General features: G+C 47.1%; 1 protein-coding gene across 1 annotated transcript in view; it reads right to left on the reverse strand.

The window, feature by feature from the left end:
* MYH13 (myosin heavy chain 13) overlaps positions 1 to 21,789 on the reverse strand; it is a 47,486-nt gene that overhangs the window by 14,270 nt on the left and 11,427 nt on the right. Inside the window, exons 10-24 of the mRNA XM_070357313.1 lie at positions 18,811 to 18,949; positions 17,556 to 17,674; positions 16,735 to 16,884; positions 16,446 to 16,616; positions 14,221 to 14,530; positions 13,207 to 13,280; positions 13,025 to 13,112; positions 10,636 to 10,753; positions 9,364 to 9,487; positions 7,776 to 7,912; positions 6,370 to 6,625; positions 4,405 to 4,647; positions 2,608 to 2,784; positions 560 to 705; positions 363 to 453 (exon numbers count right to left, since the gene is read on the reverse strand). Of these exons, the coding sequence (XP_070213414.1) occupies positions 363 to 453; positions 560 to 705; positions 2,608 to 2,784; positions 4,405 to 4,647; positions 6,370 to 6,625; positions 7,776 to 7,912; positions 9,364 to 9,487; positions 10,636 to 10,753; positions 13,025 to 13,112; positions 13,207 to 13,280; positions 14,221 to 14,530; positions 16,446 to 16,616; positions 16,735 to 16,884; positions 17,556 to 17,674; positions 18,811 to 18,949 (2,343 nt within the window). The remainder of the gene's footprint in view (positions 1 to 362; positions 454 to 559; positions 706 to 2,607; positions 2,785 to 4,404; positions 4,648 to 6,369; positions 6,626 to 7,775; positions 7,913 to 9,363; positions 9,488 to 10,635; positions 10,754 to 13,024; positions 13,113 to 13,206; positions 13,281 to 14,220; positions 14,531 to 16,445; positions 16,617 to 16,734; positions 16,885 to 17,555; positions 17,675 to 18,810; positions 18,950 to 21,789) is intronic.

Consider the following 21,789-nt stretch of genomic DNA (forward strand, 5'->3'; position numbering starts at 1 on the left):
ATCTATTTATATGCAACTTAAACAATTTGAATATTAACTTCAAAAAAATGGAAGGAGATTCTCTCCAGCTCCAACAGGACTAAGACAAAAAAGCAGCAAAAGAAACCTGGGGATGAGACTTCCTTGGGGGTCCAATGGTTAAGAATGTGCCTTGCAATGCAGAGGATTCAGGTTCAATCCCTGGTCCAGGAACTAAGGCGAACTAAGCCCACAGGATGCAACACAAGATGTCATTTGCTGCACCTAATACCCAGTGCGGCCAAATATATAAATACTTTAAAAAGAGAAACCTAGGGGAAAGAGCAAGGAGGGGTCCCTGATACAGGGATTTCCAGTCGGTGGGGAAGGTGTCCACATGTTACCTGCAGTTCTTTAATCTTCTTTTGTAACTGCAGACTGTGAACTTTTTCGTCTTCAATTTTGGTCTGTAACTGACTGATTTCAAAATCCTTCCTGCAAACAGATACGTATATATATTTAAAATACCCGAATGATGAGCCCTTCACAGGCAGAAGTTAGCTTTCGGGCTCAAACACAGAGGTGAACATGAAAGAGCTACTTCTGCAGCTTCTCCTCCATTTGCTGCTTGTCGTTTTCCAGGTCCATGATCGACTCCTGGCACAGCTTCAGGTCTCCTTCCAGCTTCCTCTTTGCTCGCTCCAGGTCAGCCCGCAGTTTCTTCTCCTGCTCTAAGCAGCCCTCCAGCTGGGAAGACATGGTGGGGGAGGGTTGAGATATGCTGGGAGCTGAGCTTGCCTCTTAGCCAAAGGCAGTGTCCCTGGGATCCTGCAGCTGTGAGCTCTCACCTCTGCCCTGGGAGGGAGCATGGCCCCTGCCTCCTCCCTCTTCTGTCCTCTGGCAAATGCTGGGTCCACCCCGAGGCCTCCCAGTGCCTCTTTCAGCTGATGCCCATTTGGCCTACCCATGCCCCATGATGGAAACATGGTGCTGGGGGATGCACACTCTTACCCAGACAGAACAAACGGGGCACCTGTGGGAGGGCACTGCCCCAGCTGTGCCTGGGACGGTCTAGATTATATACTGTCAATCTTCTCCCCTACCTGCACCAGGCAGCTGTGGGGAGATTTAGGCAAAAATGTGTGTGTCGGGGGAGTGGTGAGGGAAAGGAGTTGTTGGGGAGGACACCTGCTCTGGCTTCAGGACAATTGTAGCAATCTGGAAACATTCTAGCCATGATTGGCAGTGAAACCTTAAAGCTTCAAACCTGGCTCTTATATCAAGAACAAAAGTGTAACGTGATGTGGGGGTAGGGAGGGGGTTGATGGTAATTTTTCAGACCACCAATGGAACTCATTTTTAACAAAGTTAGAACAGGATTGAAGCTGTTGGAACCCGAGGACCTACAAGTGGATGCTAATAATGATGATGATAGTGATGCTGCTGCTGATGGTGATGATGCTGGTGATGATGGTGGTACTGATGGGGATAGTAGTGGTGATGATGATGGTGATGATGGTGGTGATGGTGGTGATGGTGATGGTGGTGATGCTGATGGTGATGCTGATAGTGATGGTGATGGGATAATAGTGCTGATGACGATGGTGATGACGATGGTGATGATGGTGGTGATGGTGATGGTGGTGATGGTGGTACTGATGACGATGGTGATGATGGTAGCGATGATGATGATGATGGTAATGGTGGTAGTGATGATGCTGGTGATGCTGAGGGTGATGATGGTGGTGATGGTGATGATGGTGGTGATGATGCTGATGGTGGTGATGACAGTGATGCTGATGGTGATGGGATAACATTGGTGATGATGATGGTGATGACGATGGTGATGATGGTGGTGACAGTGATGATTGTGGTGATGGTGGCGATGATGATGGTGATGGTGGTAGTGATGATGCTGGTGATGCTGAGGGTGATGATGGTGGTGATGGTGCTGGTGGTGATGACAGTGATGCTGATGGTGATGGGATAATAGTGCTGATGACGACGGTGATGACGATGGTGACGATGGTGGTGATGGTGATGGTGGTGATGGTGGTACTGATGACGGTGGCGATGATGATGATGATGGTGATGATGCTGATGGTGGTGATGACAGTGATGCTGATGGTGATGGGATAATAGTGTTGATGACGATGGTGATGACGATGGTGATGATGGTGGTGACAGTGATGATTGTGGTGATGGTGGCGATGATGATGGTGATGGTGGTAGTGATGATGCTGGTGATGCTGAGGGTGATGATGGTGGTGATGGTGCTGGTGCTGGTGATGCTGAGGGTGATGATGCTGGTGCTGGTGATGCTGAGGGTGAGGATGATAGTGATGACGATGGTGGCGGTGATATTAGCAGCTGACATTTTACTGAACACGCTCTGTGTGCTAAGCTTTCCATGAAAACTCTTGGAGGTAAAGCTAATTGAATCCCCATTTCACAAGGTGGGAACTGAGGCATCACAAGTTTAAGTGGCTCGCTCAGCATTCCACATTTATTTGGAAGGGGCTGAGATCTGAACTCAGAGATTCTGACCCCAGAATCAGAACCCTCAGCCCCTGTATCCCGTGTAGACCTCATCTTGTCTTTGTTTCTGCGAGTCGTCAATGTTAGGGCATAGTAATGAAATCTCCTCACATCATCTGTTTGCTGCTCCAGCTTGGCGTTTATTTTGATCAGACCATTGACTTTGTCTTCTTCAACCTGAAGATCATCCAGTGTTTGCTGGTGGGCTTCCTGCAGAGATTTCTTCTCTCTGGTCAGTTTGGAAATGTTGTCTTCAAGCGCTGTCATTTCTTCTGAAAGATTCTTTACCTAAGGGAGTATATCACCAGTTGAAACCAGTTCAAGCAATTAAACCAGAAGCTTCCAGCAAAGGCTATAGATTTTTTTTCTTTGACTTTCTCTTTTTTGGTTACTGCTTCTTTGCCTCTCCAGCAGGTGCCCTTGTGTTGGCTGCATCATCCTGAAATTGGCAGCCTCTGGTGTTTTTCAGTCCTCACCGGCCTATCACAGGGCCCTTTAGGATAATTTTTTTTTTTTAAAGAGGACATCATATGGTACACAGAAGGACATTATCCATGCAAACATGCTGCCTCCAAAAAACAACACATCAACCTATACTCATCAGATTATATCCATGGGAATTTGTTTATTAGCTGGCCAGGGCTTAGAATGAGGCAGGAAGGGGAAGAGGAATAGGCAGGAGGTGCTACGCAAGAAAATCCAGAATGGGGAGTCCCCTGTGTCAGGAAGCAGGGCCAGGGCACCAACCACGGAGCTTTAAAGCATTAAACTGAGCTTTTCCCACGTGCAGCGCTCTTCCAGACCAGACGTTGTTAATTCCTGACCTGTGGGCCAAATCCGGCCACATAATAGTGTACAACTTTTAAATAAGTTGTAAACATTGGGGGAAAAAAATGAGATTTCACCTAAAATCTGGATGTCTGATTCGTCAAGGAAAACCAGAAGCTCTGGCCATGCAGCGTTCACATCCCCACCTGGCAACAATTGGCTGGCACTGGGTCCTGGCTGCCACCTGGGGGCAGGGCCAGTGTTCTCCAGGTTGCCACAGTCCCTACCCCTCCCTGTCACCTCCCTACTGACACCCAGTTGTCCATTCGACACTGCCTTGAGCCATCTCTACCTCCCTGGCAACAAAGATGATGTGAATCATGGACTGTATTTTCCATGTATTTTTGTGAAGTGTTATTTTGTGTGCGTGTAATTTTAGTCTTCATAAACAGTTTCATGCCATATGTTTCATTTTCTCCCTCTGTCCCCACACTCAGCACGAGGTCTTTTACATCCATCTCATTGTCCCAATGGCTGTGTGTACACCCTGTTGTGTCTCCTCCACATCTCACCTCTCCATCCACCCAGGTGGACCCTGATCCTGCCTCCAGCATCCATCCCCCCACCGCAAGAAATGCTGCCATGAGCCTCCTCATACATGTCCCCTTATGGACCTGGCAGAAGAACTCCTTGGTCTGTATACCCAGAAGCAGAATCACTGGGTTGAAGGATGCATGGATTCTTAACTCAGCTAAGAATTTCCAGATGGCTTTCCCGTAGGCTGCATTAGTCTACATTTTACCAGTAATGCATGAGGGTCCCTGAACCTCTAACCTCCCTGCCAGTCCTTGGTGTGGTCCAGTTTTCTGCCTCCTTCACCACCTGCCTCCCCGATCATCTGCCTGGCTCTATGGGCACATTCCTTGGCTTCCCTGTGCCAAGTGCTTCTCCTGAAGGATCTCTTGCTTTGTGGAGGAAGGGTTGGGGCTAGAAGCTTGTGGTGTGACCAGGCAGGTAGCAGGAGCGAGGGAAGAGCCCACAGGTTTAAGAACAGGGTGGAGGTGGATTCATTCCCCTCCCACTTCCGGGCAATTCCTTCCCCACCTGTCTCCTCCTGGGAGGAGGGGTGGGGATGCCCACCTTGTTCTCCGTGGCATGCTTCTCTTTCTCCACTTTGGTCAGGGTCAGCTCCAGGTCGTCAATGTCTCTTTTGAGGGAGGAGCATTTGTCTTCCAGGTTCCTCTTCTTGGCAACCAGTTCAGAATTCATCTCCTCCTCCTCTTCCAGCCTCTCGTTCAGCTCCTTCACCTTGGCCTCCAGCTGAATCTTGCTTTTGATGAGTCCCTCACACCGCTCCTCAGCATCCATCAGGTTTTCTGTTTCCTTAAAAAAAAAACCAAACAGATCATTGTTTTTTCTAATTTATTTTTTGAAGGATAGTTGATTTACAGTGTTGTGTTAGTCTCTGCTGTGCAGCCAAGTGATTCATTTACACACAGATTCACGTTCTTTTTCATATTCTTTTCCATTATAGTTTATCACAGGATGTTAAATACAGTTCCTTGTGCTATACAGCAGGATCGTGTTATTTACAGACTATTGTCTTTTAATCAGCCTTTTGACCAACCCCAGAGGGAAGGGCTTTACCCTCCAAAAGCGCATTATCTGGACCCAAGTCAAGGAATGGATCATCGCCACAAACACACATACACACACACATATGTGCACATGTGTGCACACATGCATGCACATACTCATGTATGTCATCCAAATACTTTTTTTTTAGCCACTAATGGTGTCATCTACTTAATAGAAATTCTCAAGCAAAGGCGCACGTAGCATTCATGAAGCCTCTGCAAATTTGTCACATTTGGACGCCCGGCCATCTCCCTCTTCCTCCTACACGAGTTGAAGATCAACGCATCCACTCTGTGCTTTCACACGCTAACTAATATTCCACAAACTTGACCACCTTTTGAAACTCTCCACAGCTAGTGCTTCTTACAATTCCTGAGGCCTGCTTCCTTAAGCCACAGAACAGAAAACCCCAAATAGACAGAAACAAGTGATTAAATATGTACATTCCCCAGAAGGCTCTGCAATGAGTCTCTTGGAGTGGCCACGATTAGCTGATTATGTTATGTTAAATGTAAACACATTATATCCTCTCTTACTTACTTCTCAGTGTTGTGAGAACTGGACACGCATTTCAAGGTAATGGATGAAAAGAGTCCGGCAAGAATAGCCTTCTGTGTTTACTGAACATGTCCTGTGTTACATGCATGAACTCATCTGAGCCTCCCAGCTACCCTAAGAGGTGAGGGGCTATTGCTGTGCCCATTTCACAGTTGAGAAAACTAAGGGACAAAGAAGATAAGTCACCTGCCTGAGGTCACACAGCTGCCAAGTGGAGGATCTGGGATGTAAACCCAGATATCTGGTTCCAAAACTCATTCTTGTGCTCACTGTGCTTGGGAAGGTGAAAGGGGAGGAGGAGGTGCTGTGCACTTAAGCAAAAGGTAAATGTATTGGGAGTTTATTAAAAAGAGCGAACACTAAATGTCTTGGCTCTCTGAAATGAGACCATTACGCTGCCAGAGTGTTATGTACTAGATATACAGCTTCATTTTCCCTATATCTTTGAAAATATGCACATCTTTAATTTTTAAAAATGTTTTTATCTTTAAATTTTTTGGCTGAACCACTCAGCCTACAAGATCTTAGTTCCCTGACCAGGAATTGAACCTAGGCCATGGCAGTGAAAACCTGGAATCCTAACCACTAGGCCACCAGGAAACTCCAAGTGATTTAGTTACATGATTTTTAAAAAGACTTGGTATATCACTGACAGATTTTTTATTAGGACAGACACATCGCCCTCATCCCACAGCAAAATACATCTGACTCTGCTGTAGAAGACAGGGAGAAATAAAGTGAGCAGAAATTCACTTTGCAAATGTATTTTGCAGTGTATTGAGTCCACAAGCTTGGGCTGGCCTCCTTTTACTAGCGGGGTAGTGATGTAATACCTCACAAGCCCACTGGGTGGCACCACTATTGCTTGAATAAACTGATGGGTCCTCCTGGCCTCAGGGGGATACTTACAGTCTGGACCTGCAACTGGAGGTCGTTCTTTTCCTGCAGCAGGGACACCATTTTCTCCTCCAGCTCCTTTCGGCGAGCCTCAGATCTGGCCAGTTCTTCCTTGGCTCTCTCAAAGTCTTCCTTCATGGTGGCTATCTCCTTCTCGGCCTCCGCGCTCTTCAGCAGGGGCTTTATCTTGAAGAACAGGTTCATCCAGGGCCAGTGCTTGACGTTCATAAAAGATCGGATGTTGTACTGGATGCAGAAGATGGAGTCCCTGTGTATTGTTAGGACTGGGGTTAATGGACCACAGCAAGGTGCAGTCTCCACCCCCCTGCCCCTGTGGGGCCCAAGACCTTCACCCTCATGGGTCAGGTGGGAAGAGGTGCAGCTTGGCTGCACCCATCCCATGAGCTCCAGAGTCTGTTCTGGAAACGAAGAGGAGAGGAAACAGCATGTGCAAATTTAGGAGGTGAGAGAGGTGCCATCCACGTGGCTTCCACCTCCACCACCCTACTGAAAATGCTCACCCTAAGGTTGTCAGTCTGAGCAAACTCCGGGAGGTAGTGAAGGACAGGGAATACAGGGAATCAGGGGGAAGGGGTCGCAGGGAATCCCCGCACAGGACTGGCCCACAGTGCTGCTGTTCCTCCTGTTGAATTACTGAAGGACGAAGGCCCTCCAAGCTTCATTCAATCCTTTCCGTCCTGTTTGCTAATTCAGGTCCTGTCATCTTCTATTTGGACTTCTGCTACAGCCTGGCCTTCCCCTTCTTGTGCCTTCAGGCCTGCTCTTCTTGCGGCTGCCAGTGACCTCTCTGAGTATGTGTGCTTTTTTTTTATGGCCACGCCGTGTGGCAAGCGGGATCTTACTTCCTGGAACAGGGATCAAACCTGTGCCTCCTGCAGTGGAAGCATGGAGTCTTAACCACTGGCTTGCCAGGAAAGTCCCCCAGGTGACCTGTCTGAGCTATTGAAACAAATCCGATCCTCTCACTCATCTTCATGGCTCCCCATCAAGTGGAAGATTTAACCTGGGCTCTTCAAGGTGGCAGGTGGGGACCTCCACTGCCAGCCTCTCCTCGCTTCAGTCAAGTGTCCTGCTTTTGCTCCCCCCAACCCACAGGCCACCCTTCCTCCAGCCATGCAAAACCTCCTTTGGAAAGCTCTTTGTTTTTTGCTGCCCTTTCATGCCAACCCCAGCCCCCAATCCGTCCACAAAACTAGCCGAGCAGGTGTCTGCTTCCCACTCCTCTGTGGGCTCCTGGAGGCCAGGGATCATTTCTGCTTCCCCAGTGTCAAGCAGAGGCCCCAGAACAGAACCGTGGCTCAGTAAATGTGGGACAAATTAGTGAACATCTTAAGATTAAAGCACGAAGCGATGGTCAGCTCCCGGGAGGAGGGCAGGGAGGCGAGAGCTTGCATCACCTTCTCTCCATCATCTTCTTGAACTCTACCCGCATCAGGTAGCCCCGGCATAAAGCCTGCGTGCGTGTCATCAGGGTCACCAGCTTCTCGTCCCTCATCTCCTCCAAGAGGCCCAGGAGCCCAGCTTTGAAGAATACCTGTGTGAAAGGAGAGATGGGCCCTGCTTCATCCTTAGCCTGTGTGCTCAAGGGGGGCTATCTCTGTCTAGCCCCAGCCCTCGCCTTCAGAGCCCTGGCTTGGGACCAGCAGGCATCTGGCTCCCAGGACTCTGTTTTTGGAGGCTGTGTTCTCTGCAGGAGCCTCTCTGTGTCCTGTTCCGAGGTATGTTCCAGGCCCCGCTGGCCCAAGCAGACAGATTCTGATGGAGTTCATGTGCAGGAAGCAAGGATGGGGCAGAAATGTAATCACAGATGCAGACCAGGAGGGACTCACAGACGCCTCTGCCTCCCCATCCTCATCTTCCAATCTCTCCGCCCAGCTGAGGAGGTGGGTCCCACCCTCGGGGTCCCTCCCTGCACTGCCCACACCTGCAGGGCTTCCTCTGCCCCTGTGATGTTCCCGGGAAGCAGGGCACCCGTGGGGGCTGCAGGCTTTTCCCTAATGGGGTTGATGGTCCCCTGGCCCCTTTCAGAACACGGAGCTTTGGAGTCAGGCCAGGATTTGCAGCTGCCCTTTGTCACCCACTCTCCATGCGACCTCGAACAAGTCTCTTGTCCTCTGGGAGCCTCCCAGTAACCTCATGAGGTAAGTACCACCCTTATCACCATCAGGTGATCTGAAAGATTCGGTAAAATGTGTATAGAAGGCATGTCACAGGTCTCAATGTACATGTGCTCAATAACGGTGATCATTTTTATTGGTTATAATTCTTCTCAGGACCTCATGGTCCCTGGAATTCTGTGTTCTCTGATCTCTTGGGCTCCCTCTCCCCTTGGGCACTCATTCTCTGCTGCTGTTGATTTCTTCTATGGCTGCTGGGGCTGGAGCTGGGGCTTCCAATTAAGCCTTTAGACACTTAAAATCAGCATAGAGAGAGCTTCCTATTCCTGAACAGAGTTCTTTTGGCCTGGGCTTCTGGGCAAGGGACGGTCAGGCTTTTTGGAATGGGAAAGAGTCACCTTTCCTCCCATCAGCTCACAAGCAGCCCAGTTCAGTTCAGTTGCTCAGTTGTGTCCAATTATTTAAGATTACATGGACTGCAGCACACCAGGCCTTCCTGTCCGTCACCAACTCCTGGAGCCTGCTCAAACTCATGTCCATCGAGTCGGTGATGCCGTCCAACCATCTCATCCTCTGTCATCCCCTTCTGCTCCTGCCTTCAATCTTTCCCAGCATCAGGGTCTCTTCCAATGAGTTAGTTCTTCACATCAAGTGCCAAAGTATTGGATGCTTCAGCTTCAGCATCAGTCCTTCCAATGAATATTTAGGACTGGTTTCCTTTATAATTGACTGGTAGGATCTCCTTGCCTTCCAAGGCACTCTCAAGAGTCTTCTCTAACACCACAGTTCAAAAGGGGGTTTGGGGGTTAACCCCACTGGCCTGGGGGTTACCGGGGGTGGGGGTCATCCCTGCCCCACCTGTGCTCACCTTGGTGTGGCCGAACCTATACTGCTCCCGGTCCACGTCGATGGAGTTCAGAAGCTTCTCGGAAGCGTTTTTGCTGTCAATGAACTGGCCCTCTGGGATGGCACTGGCATTGAGGATCCGGTACCTGATGAGGGAGGGGGAGGGGTCGGCGTGGGGCCTGGATGTGAGTGGTCTGGAGAAAAGCCTCTGGTGACACAGCCCTGGGTGGAGCCGGGAGGGTGCTGGGCCCGCTGTTTCCCGAGGGGCTGCTGTTTCCTGCTCCTGCCTGCTCAGGCCCTGGGGCCACGGAGCCCAGTGGGGTCCCAGCCCGGTCTCTCTGGGACAGGAGGAGGTGGTGTCCCTTGTACCCAGGGTGGAGTCTGGGAGGCAGAATCCAGGGAGCCACTGCTGCTGAGGGGACAAGGCCATGCCAGCAGCGGGCCCAGCACACGGGAGCCGAGGAGACGCCTCACCTGCACTGCAGTCCAGATCAGCCCCACCATCCGGGCAGTTCTGGGGAGGGTGGAGCTTTCAGTCGAGGGGCAAAATTTCCCAATGGAATCAACTCCTACAAAAGGCTCTGTGCCTGAGACCAGGCCTTCCAGAACCTTCTCCTGCTCCAGCCATGGAAATGGATTATTATACAGTGACTAGTCTGGCAGAGGGGAATCTAGGAGTTGATTTTAGGCCAGCCAACTATGGCAGGAGGGAGAGAAATGTATGGAAGCAAGGCCAGCTGAGTGCATGGCTGGGATGGTGCTTTCAGAGGAGATGACTTATCTGACTTATAGAGCCTTGAAATCAGCTGTGACCTGCAGGCTAGTGGTCATTCTAGAGTGTCCTCTTCTCACCTGTCCCCCTGGGCAAGGCCTGGACTTGTGGGCCCAGATGGCAGTTGGGAGGAGAGCCTTGGTCTAGGGCAGGGAATCTCAACTGGGGAACACTGGGCAATGTCTGAGATTGAGGCGGTGCGGGTCGAGGCCGGGGGTGCTGCTAAAATCATGTAACACACAGGACAGTCCTCACGATAAAGGATTATCTAGCCCCAAATGTCCACAGTGCAGGGGTTGAGAAACTCTGGTCTGGAGTCTCAGTCAGGCTCAAGTGGTCTGGGCTTGATCTTGGGATTACTTTGGGCTGGTCCAGCCCTTGCTCTGTGCAAAGGCTCGTCGCCCCAGCAGAAGAATGCTATGGAAACCTTGGGAGCTCACCCAACACCCAGCTGCAGGAGTGCCTTTGGGGGATGCAGAAGGTACCCTCCAAAGGAGAGAGCTGCAAAGGCAGGCGACCTACCGCTGTTTGAAGTCACCATAGAGGATCCGGCTGGGGAAGCCCTTCCTGCAGATGCGGATGCCCTCCAGGACCCCGTTACAGCGCAGCTGGTGCAGGACCAGGTGGTGGTCCATCACGCCTGGGGAGAGAGGAGCCCAGGGCGGTTAGCGGCGTTTCCACTGCTTTCTCTGATGATCTGGGCACCACGAGACCCCTGGATACCCAGACTCGAATGGGAAGGTTTGGTGCCAGTAGAAATAATCTCAACATCCTGGGGAGACTCTAGCACCCCATAACCATGGGACTAAAAGCCAAAATATTAATCTTTGCCCTGTTCATCGCTCTTGACTCTGGTGAAGACAGAATGGTTGTCTTGGTCTAGAAATGTCTCTCATCATTATTATTCTCATAATAACAGCAGTTTTTATTATTACTATAATTGACAGCCAACATTTGCAGAGTGTTCATAATGTATTTTCCCTATATTGTTTTGTTTTTATTATTTTCCTTGGTAGCCTAATAAGTAATCATGTGTAAGGGTTTCATGAGAATATGCAAAGAAGAAGCCTCCTCTGTCATTGCTGTGTTTGATATTTTGACAAGGTTGACCGTATCATTTATTATATTGCATGCACTCCTACATATTTTCGTCTGCCTCATCAATCATGAGCTGACAGAGTTTATTTAAATTCACCTACAACTACTGTTGTAGTGCTATCTACTAGCATTTTTTAAAAAATGGAGGCATCATTGACATATAACATTTTATTAGTTTCAGGTGTACAACCATATCTGTATATAATTATGAAATGATTGCTGCAAGAAGTCCAGTTAGCCCCCATCACCATACACAGCTACAATTTTTTCTCTTATGATTGGTTCTGTTTTAAATGCTGTACATGTACTGGCTTATTTAATTCTCACAACAACCCTCTAAGGAGGGTGAAGGGGGTTAATTTTTCCTGGTGGCTTATAGGGTAAAGAATCTGCCTGCAATGTAGGAGACCTGGATTTGATCCCTGGTTCAGGAAGATCCCCTGGAGAAGGGAATGGCTACCTACTCCAGTGTTCTTGCTTGGAGAATTCCATGGACAGAGGAGCCTGGAAGGCTATAATAGTCCATGGGACTGTAAAGAGTTGGACACAACTGAATGACTATCACTTTCACTCAGTAAATAAGTGAGTAAATAACTAAGTGAATGAATCAACAAAATGCCATTCAAGCCTCCTTTTATAGACCAGGAAGCTAAAGGACTCGGCTGCGGGCCCTTGAGCAGTCACGGGTAGAGCTGGGCTGTTTTCCCGCATCATCTGCTTTCCTGTAATGTTGCTGAAGCAGGACTTGATGCCGGAAAGCCCAGCCTTTGGGATGGAACAACTTGGCTCATCAGTGAGCTGCCCCATAGCCACAGTGTATGTGATGGTCTGTTCTTTTCTTTGTGACAAAGAACCCTGAAACTCAGTCCTACTCCAAGAATATTTGTGAATCCAAGATTGGGGATGGTTAAAGGTCTACTGTACTGCACAGTGCTATGTCTATATACCTGGTCTCTGATTCTCGATTTTCTCACTTATGAAATGGAGATAAGCACACTTATCTTGCGGTGAACTGTTATAAGCAGTGACATAATACTGTTATAATACGTAACATAATAATGTGACTGTAGTGTGCTCAGAAAACAGTTGTTACTGATTCTGCTTTTATTATGAAAGACCTAAGTCGATTATTTGCCAAATATAGTGGCTCTTCATTTTTAGGGGGAGGGGGAGTTTCTAAGAACCTTATGAAAGTTATGAATATAATGTACCTACATATGTGTTGTTGTTGTTGTTCACTCAGTCATGTCCGACTCTTTGTGACCCCACGGACTGCAGCACGCCAGGCTTCTCTGTCCTTCACTATCTCCCAGAGTTTGCTCAAATTTATGTCCATTGAGTTGATGATGGGTTGGCCAAAGAGTTTGTATGTAACATCTTATGGAATCCTTGAACAAATTTTTTGGCCAACCCAATACATAGTATTTTGGAAATAATTTCATAGTAGGGATATAGGTGAAATAAATGACGCCCAGTTGAACCTGAATTTCAGAGAAACAGTAAAATAATTATTTCAGTGTAAGTATATCCCAAATATTGCATGGGTCATATTTATACTAAGAAAATTTTCACTGTCTCATCTGAAATTTGAATTTAATGGGGAGGGGTCTCATATTTTTAATTTGTTAAATCTGGGAGCCCTATTTCATAGACCGAGAAGAGATAAAGGCTATCACGACCTTCGTCCGCAGGGAAGCACACACACACATGCACACAGACTCGCCGACACATGCACACACACACACGTGTGCACACCCGCCGCGGGATTTTGCTTATGTTTCAGGGAGTCCTGTGCTGGTGGGTCCTCACTCACCAGGTGTCTTAGTCTCATTGGGAATCAGACATCGCACAAAGTGAGGGTGAGTGCTCCTTAAATTGGTCATCAATTTGTTTAAATTTTCCTGGGACACAAACCAGAAGAAGCACGTTTACTTTTCCAAAGGCTGTTTCACTGGGCAGAAAAGCAACTGAATGTGGAAGGTGTGAAAAACCAACCCTGAACACGGCGGACACGGTCTGGAAGGAGGAGCCCTTCTTCTTCCCGCCCTTCTTGCTTGCCCCGGAGTCGCCTGGAGACAGACAGACAAAGGCGGGTGTGTCTGGTGAGTCCTGAGGACACAGTGGTGGCCTTCCTACCCACCCCCACCCATTTTATGGAGCTGTAACTGACATATAACATTGCATAAATTTAAGGTGTACAAAGGAATGATTTGATATTTGTATATACTGCAAAATGATCACTGCTACTTAACGTCTATCACCTCCATAATTAATTTTTTTCTTGGGTTAAGTGCTTTTAAAATCTACTCTCTTAGCAGCTTTCAAATATACAATACAGCATTACTAACTATCGTTGCTACACTGTGCATTGCAACCACAGAACTTATTTATATTATAATCTTAAGTATGCACCTTTTAACCCCCTTCACCCAATTTTTCCCCAGCTCTCACCTCCTACCTCTGGCAACCACAAATCCGATCTCTGTTTCTATGATTTTGGTTTTTTAAGATTCCACAAGTCAGTGATATCATACAGTATTTGTCTTTCTCTGTCTGACTTATTTCTCTTAGCTTAAGGCCCTCCAACTCCATCCTTATTGCTGCAATGGCAATGTTTCATTCTTTTCTATGGCTGAGTAATATTCCATTATATGTGTGTGTACACACACATACAAGATATTACCATGTCTTCTTTATGTGTTTATCTGGTGATAGACACAGGTTGCTTCCATACCTTGGCAATTGTAATAATGCTGCTATAAACATTGGGGTGCATATGTCTTTTGAAATTAGTGTTTTTTGGGGGGGATGTATACCCAGGAGTAGAATTGTGGGTCATATGATTAGAACTCAATCTCTTAAGGAAGAGGAAGAATAGAAGTAGGAGAAAGAAACACAGAAACAGGCAAATCAAAGTCATCCTGAAGCTCATGTCCAATTACTGGTTCTTCATGAGCTGTGAGTGATTACATAGTTTCCACAAGGGGGGATTTTAAAAAAGGATGTCACCTGCTTCTGCACCAGCATAGTTGGAAAAAAGAAAGGACAGCAGCTTCAGCGAAGACTTCTGGTACAGCCCGACCACCGTCTCATTCAGGGGGTCCTTGTTCTTGTCCAGCCAGCCGGCGATGTTGTAGTCCACGGTGCCCGCGTAGTGCACCAGGGAGAAGTGGGCCTCAGCCTTGCCCTTGGCAGGTTTGGGCTTCTGGAAGTTGTTGGACTTGCCCAGGTGCTGGTCATACAGCTTGTTCTTGAAGGAGGTGTCCGTGGCCTTGGGGAACATGCACTCCTCTTCCAGGATGGAGAAGATGCCCATAGGCTGGAGGGAGGATAATAGACTGTCCTCAGCGTTCACTAGTACAGCCCCATGACTCCATCTTCGGGAGGAGCCAAGGGCAACTTCTTTGGTGCCGTCACTGTTATTAGGAACACTGGGATGTCAGTGCTGCGAGAACAAGGCTGTCGGTCTGCTTGGTGCCGACAGAATAGTGCTTGACATTAAGCACAGCAGCATAGTAGGTGCTTATTTAATGTTTGCTGAGCAAAAAAAGCATGGGATGAAATTGCACGTATGTAAGTGCAGCTCTTTGTGAGATAATAGAAAATACATATACTGGTCTGTGTCCCTGGTTCCTGGCAAAGAGCGTCTAAAGCCTTTGTAAAGTGTCCTAGTGATGAGTACTAGAGCATCTGTTGTTCTCTTGAGGTGACTCTGGGGTGGGGGCCCCTGGCTGAGGGCTGGTCACCAGAAAGACTAAGCCATGATGAGAAGCTTGGGATTTTCATCCCCTCCCCCATCCACCAGAGAGGGAGAGGGGCTGGAAATGCAGCTTATGATTGATCGTGCCTACATGAAGAAGCCTCCATAAAATCCTAGTTGTAGGTGATTTTGAGAACTTCCAGGTTGGCAAACATGTCCACACTGGGAGGGTGGGGGACAGAAACACTTGCATTTGGGACCCTCCCAGATGTCTCTTCATCTGGCTTTTCATCTGTACCCTTAAAAAATTTTTTATTTATTTATTTACTTTTAATTTTATTTATTATTTTGGGCATAATATGTGGCATGTGGGATCTTAGTTCCTCAACCAGGAATCAGACCCGGGTGCCCAGGATTGGAAGCACAGAGTCTTAACCACTGGACCACCAGGGAAGTCCCTCATCTGTTTTCTTTATCAAAAACCCTTTAATAAACTGGTAAATGTAACTGTTTTCCTGAGCTCTGTGAACCCCTCTAGTAAATGAATTAAACCTGAGGACAGGGTTGTGAGAAACTGATTTATAGCCAACGAGGTGAGAAGTTATAGGACACCCGGGTACTTACTGTTTGAACTTGGCCTCTCTGGGTAGAGAGTGCCAGAACTGAGTGAAATTGTAGGTTGACCAGTTAATGTTGCAGAGGATTGCTTACTGTCATGAGGAAAAACCTCCATATGTTTGGTGACCAGAAATATCAAAAACGAAGTGCTCTGTGTGAGTAGTAAAGCAAATTCATAGAAGAGAAACACACAGCAGGGAAGAACTAAGTTTTTCCCTACATAGGAAGGAAAAAAAAAGCTATATTTCCCCGACTTACTCCCTTTTAGGAACAAATTTACAAAAAATGTAAAGTTGCATGAGTGAGTGAGTGACAGACGCTGAGTCATGTCCGACTCTTTGAGACCCCATGGACTGTAGCCTGCTAGGTTCCTTTGTCCATGGAATTCTCCAGGCAAGACTATTGGAGTGGGTTGCCATTTCCTTCCATACATAGACATAAAAATCATATGAGTAATATTTTAAGCAATAAAATCTGGGTTTTTCAGTAGCCACCTTAGGAAGACAAGCTTCCAACACAACCAGTGCTCAAAATGTGATGGGAATTCCTTTTTAAAAAGTTAATATCATCCTCTTTTCATAGTAACATTCCTCCAGGAAGCCCACTGCTCCATGGTCCCTCCTCCTTGGACAATTCAGGTATGTATGAAATGCCCAGTCACCCCTGGGCTTCATTCACATTCTTGGGGATCACTGAGCCCTTGGATCTTAATCGCTCACATACCTTTTTAATTGTCTGAACAGATTCTGGGAGCTTTCCAAACATTTACCCTTTCTGCACTGGGAATTCAGCTCTCTGAAGGTTCAGAGCCTGGGGACATGGGTTTAGGGAGCCAGTCTGTTAGCAGAGAAGCATTAGAGCAAAGAGGGGGTGGCCCAGCCGATGAGGAGCTGCCCCAGGGAGCAGTGTTTCTTACCTTCTCGATGAGCTCGATGCAGGCGGCCAGGTCCATCCCGAAGTCGATGAACTCCCACTCGATGCCTTCCTTCTTGTACTCCTCCTGCTCCAGCACGAACATGTGGTGGTTGAAAAACTGTTGCAGTTTCTCATTGGTGAAGTTGATGCACAGCTGCTCCAGGCTGTTGAACTGGGTGTTTCAGATACCAAATAATTTAAGTGAGTCTGGAAAATCCAGGGGTGATTCAACAGAGCAGACACAAAGCAGAAGGGCCCTTTGAGGTCTATCATTTACCCAAACAACTCACATCAAAGATCTCAAAGCCAGCGATGTCCAAGACCCCGATGAAGTACTGCCTGGGCTGCTTGGTGTCCAGCTGCTGGTTGATGCGGGTGACCATCCACAGGAACATCTTCTCATAGACGGCTTTGGCCAGAGCACCCACCGAATTGGTCACCTTGAAAAAGGATCATTCACTCAACCCTCAAATTAGTATTTTTATGAAACCTACAAAGTGGATGCCTTGAAAGGCAGCAGAACACTGGCAATTTCATACAGTTTAACCTAACATTAAATCTATCTCAAGGCATTTTCTCAGTACATGAGGTCAATTTCATTTACAAAGCTCGTTTTGTACCAAGCATGGATATAACACATGACTCTAGCCCTGGCCACACCTAATTGAACCAGATGTGGACATTTGCTCCAAGTTGGGTTAAACAGAGTGTTTCTCCTGAGAATTTGGAATTGGGATCAAAAAGATGTTGGTCTCAGGATGTGGATGGAACCACGAAGATGTAAACTTGGGAGCTCTGGGGTGGTCACGGTAGGGGAGGTAAGGAAAGCTTATCCGCCTAGTGAGAACAGAGAGCAGGAGAGAGAAGACAGTCTACAGTCCCTGAGAAGGAGGCTGCCTGGCTCCAGAGGGCTCTTCACTGCCTGGTCCCAGGCCTCATAGCACCAAGGCCCTCCTCGAGTTACCCTGAGCCTGAAGAATGAATTCCTTTTCCATGCTGTCTGTAGCCAGTTGCATATGTTTTTCTGACCCCTGCAACTGAAAGAACTTCAGGATGAGATTGAAAATAGAAAAACACTCGAGTTGATTGGATTTAGAGCATTTCCATTTACCTGCTGGACGTTTTGTCCTTTTGTGACATATTCATTCCCAACCTTCACCCTTGGACAGCACAGGCCTTTCAGCATTTCTGCGGAATTCAGACCCATCAGGTACCCAGCCTTGTCAGCCACTGAAGGAAAAGAAGACGCAGTGTCACACAGCCAGCAGCTGCTAAAACATCCAGTCAGGCCTTGGGTCCTCCCAGAAGTATTGTCTATAATGCTTTTGGATATTTTTATGTTTTCCTACAAGTCCCAGGCCTGCACTGGAGTTTTGATCCCATAATTCAGGGTCCTGGGTTTTCAAGAACTTTCATTTTGCTTTCTATAATAGATAGTCTTTAGTAATAGGTCAGTTTTGACAAACTTGAAATTTAAATTTCAACAAAAAATATATAGCTACTTAGTACTGTTGGAATCTGATAATACAACATGGTGTATAGGTAAAGGAAGCACCATTTGGACAATTAATATAAGTTGAACACATTCCTAATTTTTACAAGTGTTAATCATCAGTCGTGTCCATCAGGCTCCTCTGTCCATGGAATTCTCCAGACAAGAATACTGGAGTGGGTTGCCATTCTCTTCTCCAGGGGATCTTCCTGACCCAGGGATCAAACCCAAATCTCCTGCATTGCAGGCAGATTCTTCACTGTTTGAGCCACCAGGGGAGCTCAATGTGCCATGCAAATACTTGAGAGAGAAGTACAAAATCTTGCCTCCTAGTATTTGGAGATGGTCAAGTTCAGTTGAATACTGGCAATTTCACAAAGTTCACTAGTTCGGTGGACTTTGGAATGAGCCTGGGCTCTTGCCTCGAGCTCATTGAGAAGTAGAAGCATGCTGGTTCCCAAGCTCCTCCTTGGTTGGGACCATCACCTCATTGCTGGTTGGGGAGTCACGTTAATAAAAATTCAGGGCAGCGTTTATTAAGGACTTACTAAGAGACCAACTGCATGTTTCACTCTTTGTTCAGATGGTAAAGCGTCTGTCTACAGTGTGGGAGACCTGGGTTCAATCCCTGGGTTGGGAAGATCCCCTGGAGAAGGAAATGGCAATCCACTCCAGTACTATTGCCTGGAAAATACCATGGACAGAGCAGCCTGGTAGACTACAGTCCATGGGGTCGCAAAGAGTTGGACACGACTGAGCGACTTCACTTTCTACCATTATTCTTCTGATTGCTGCTGCTGCTGCTAAGTTGCATCAGTTGTGTCCGACTCTGTGTGTGGAGAGTTGAACCTCATCCCCTTCCCATGTGTGATACCTTCTGTGCCATCCGGCTCTGCCTGCTCCTCCCGCTGCTTCTGCTTGAACTTCATGTTCCCGTAGTGCATCACGGCGCCCGTCAGCTTGTAGATCCCGACCTTCTCCTCTGAGCTGAAGCCCAGGATGTCAATGGCATTCTGGGAATTAGAAAGAAGGACAGCCGTCACAGCAGACCTCAGGGATCCCAATGCAGCTCTTTCCTGGCATTTTGTAGAGCACACGAGACGGCATTACCCCAACAAGTGGATGACAGGTGGCGTATGGTAAGTTAGGGGTTAAAAACCATTTCTTTCATTGACCATGTTTGTGTGGGTGGGTGGAGATTATGGGAAGAAAATGTGAATTATCTGTTTGCTTCCATCCAGTGAGCACTGATTTGAGTCCTGTCCTAATGTGCATAGATTTGGGGCTGTTTTCTGGACGAGGCCATTGGGAACGATTGTGTGATTCTGGGAGGAGGCAGGCTCATGGATGTTATCCAAGAGCTTGTGAGTTTGGCGTTGCCATCTAGGAATTCCAGTGTTGTTCAGAATAGCAATGACATGGCATCATAGAATATTAGAACTGGAAGGGAAAAGGCAATTTTTCAAATGTGAAAGGAGCTAGGGAGGGCACTAGGCACTGATAAATGGAATATTTCCTGCGGTATCAGTAAGCAAAAGATATCACAGCCATCAGCAACGGCAGCCCTCCTTCAAGAGCCAGTAAGCTCTAAGGAAATTCAGGATGTGAAAATATAGGATACTGGCTCCAGAGAGCTGAGGTGCATATGAAAGGAATGATTTCAGTGAGTCCAGACTCTTGCATCTTCCCATACATAGAAAAGCCCTACATTCCTTAAGTTTGGATATCTGCTTTTTTAAAATTAACAATCATCTTTTCATGTTCAAACTACCTGACCTTTGTTGTAAAGCTTCTCTATAACCTGACTTCCCCCCTCAACCTCCCCCATCACCCCTCCCCCACCCCCGCTCCCCCCCCCCCCGCCACCCCCCAGCCTCCTTCAAGCAGTTGTCTCAGGTTATTTGAGATGTTGCCTCCCGGGCTTTAAGTCCTAAAAATTCCTGCCGAATAAAACATAACTCTCAACATTTTAGGTGGTGACTATTTTTAAAGTGAACAATACCATCCCTATGTTATCTCATTAAGTCCCTATGAAAACCTTATAGGTGCACAGATTTTTCAAGATTTCCAGGTGAAAACCCAGTTTACCCCTTAGTCAGTCTCTCCCATCAGGAAACTTCCATAAGCCTCTTTTCCTTCTCCATCAGAGGGCAGACAGAATGAAAACCACAATCACAGAAAACTAACCAATCTGATCACATGGACCACAGCCTTGTCTAACGCAATGAAACTATGAGCCATGCCATGTAGGGGCCACCCAAGATGGACAGGTCATGGTGGGGAGTTCTGACAAAACATGGTCCACTGGAGAAGGGAATGGCAAACCACTTTAGTATTCTTGCCTTGCTGCTGCTGCTGCTAAGTTGCTTCAGTCGTGTCCAACTCTGTGTGACCCCATAGACAGCAGTCCACCAGGCCCCGCCGTCCCTGGGATTCTCCAGGCAAGAACACTGGAGTGGGTTGCCATTTCCTCCTCCAATGCATGAAAGTGAAAAGTGAAAGTGAAGTCGCTCAGTAGTGTCCAACTCTTAGCGACCCCATGGACTGCAGCCTACCAGGCTCCTCTGTCCATGGGATTTTCCAGGCAAGAGTACTGGAGTGGGGTGCCATTGCCTTCTCCCATTCTTGCCTTAAGAACCCCATGAACAGTAGCCCAATATGCTACTGGAGATCAGTTGAGAAACAACTCCAGAAAGAATGAAGAGATGGACCCAAAGCAAAAACAACACTCATTTGTGGATGTGACTGGTGATGGAAGTACAGTTTGATGCTATAAAGAGCAATATTGCATAGGAACCTGGAATGTTAGGTCCATGAATCAAGGCAAATTGGAAGTGGTCAAACAGGAGATGGCAAGAGTGAACATCAACATTTTAGGAATCAGTGAACTAAAACAGACTGGAATGGGTGAATTTAACTCAGATGACCATTATATGTACTACTGTGGGCAAGAATCCCTTATAACAAATGGAGTAGCCCTCATAGTCAACAAAAGAGTCCAAAATGCAGTACTTGGATGCAATCTCAAAAATGACAGAATGATCTCTGTTCATTTCCAAGGCAAACCATTCAATATCACAGTAATCCAAGGCTATGCCCTGACCAATAGTGCTGAAGAACCTGAAGTTGAATGGTTCTATGAACACCTACAAGACCTTCTAGAACTAACACTCCAAAAAGATGTCCTTTTCATTATAGGGGACTGGAATGCAAAAGTAGGAAGTCAAGAAACACCTGGAGTAACAGGCAAATTTGGTCTTGGAATACAGAATGAAGCAGGGCAAAGGCTAATAGAGTTTTGCCAAGAGAACACACTGGTCATAGCAAACACCCTCTTCCAACAACACAAGAGAAGACTCTACACATGGACATCACCAGATGGTCAACACCGAAATCAGATTGATTATATTCTTTGCAGCCAAAGATGGAGAAGCTCTACAGAGTCAGCAAAAACAAGACTGGGAGCTGACTGTGGTTCAGATCATGAACTCCTTATTGCCAAATTCAGACTTAAGTTGAAGAAAGTAGGGAAAACCATAAATCAAATCCATTATGATTATACAGTGGAAGAGACAAATAGATTCAAGGGATTAGATTTGATAGAATACCTGAATAACTATGGATGGAGGTTCATGACATTGTACAGGAGGCAGTGATCAAGACCATCCCAAGAAAAAGAAATGCAAAAAGGCAAAATGGTTGTCTGAGGAGGCCTTACAAATAGCTGTGAAAAGAAGAGAAGTGAAAGGCAAAGGAGAAGAGGAAAGATATACCCATCTGAATGCAGAGCTCCAAAGAATAGCAAGATAAGAAAGCCTTCCTCAGTGATCAATGCAAAGAAATAGGGGAAAAC

Source organism: Bos mutus, chromosome 19 (genome assembly GCF_027580195.1).
Source record: "Bos mutus isolate GX-2022 chromosome 19, NWIPB_WYAK_1.1, whole genome shotgun sequence".
Lineage (NCBI taxonomy): Eukaryota > Metazoa > Chordata > Mammalia > Artiodactyla > Bovidae > Bos > Bos mutus.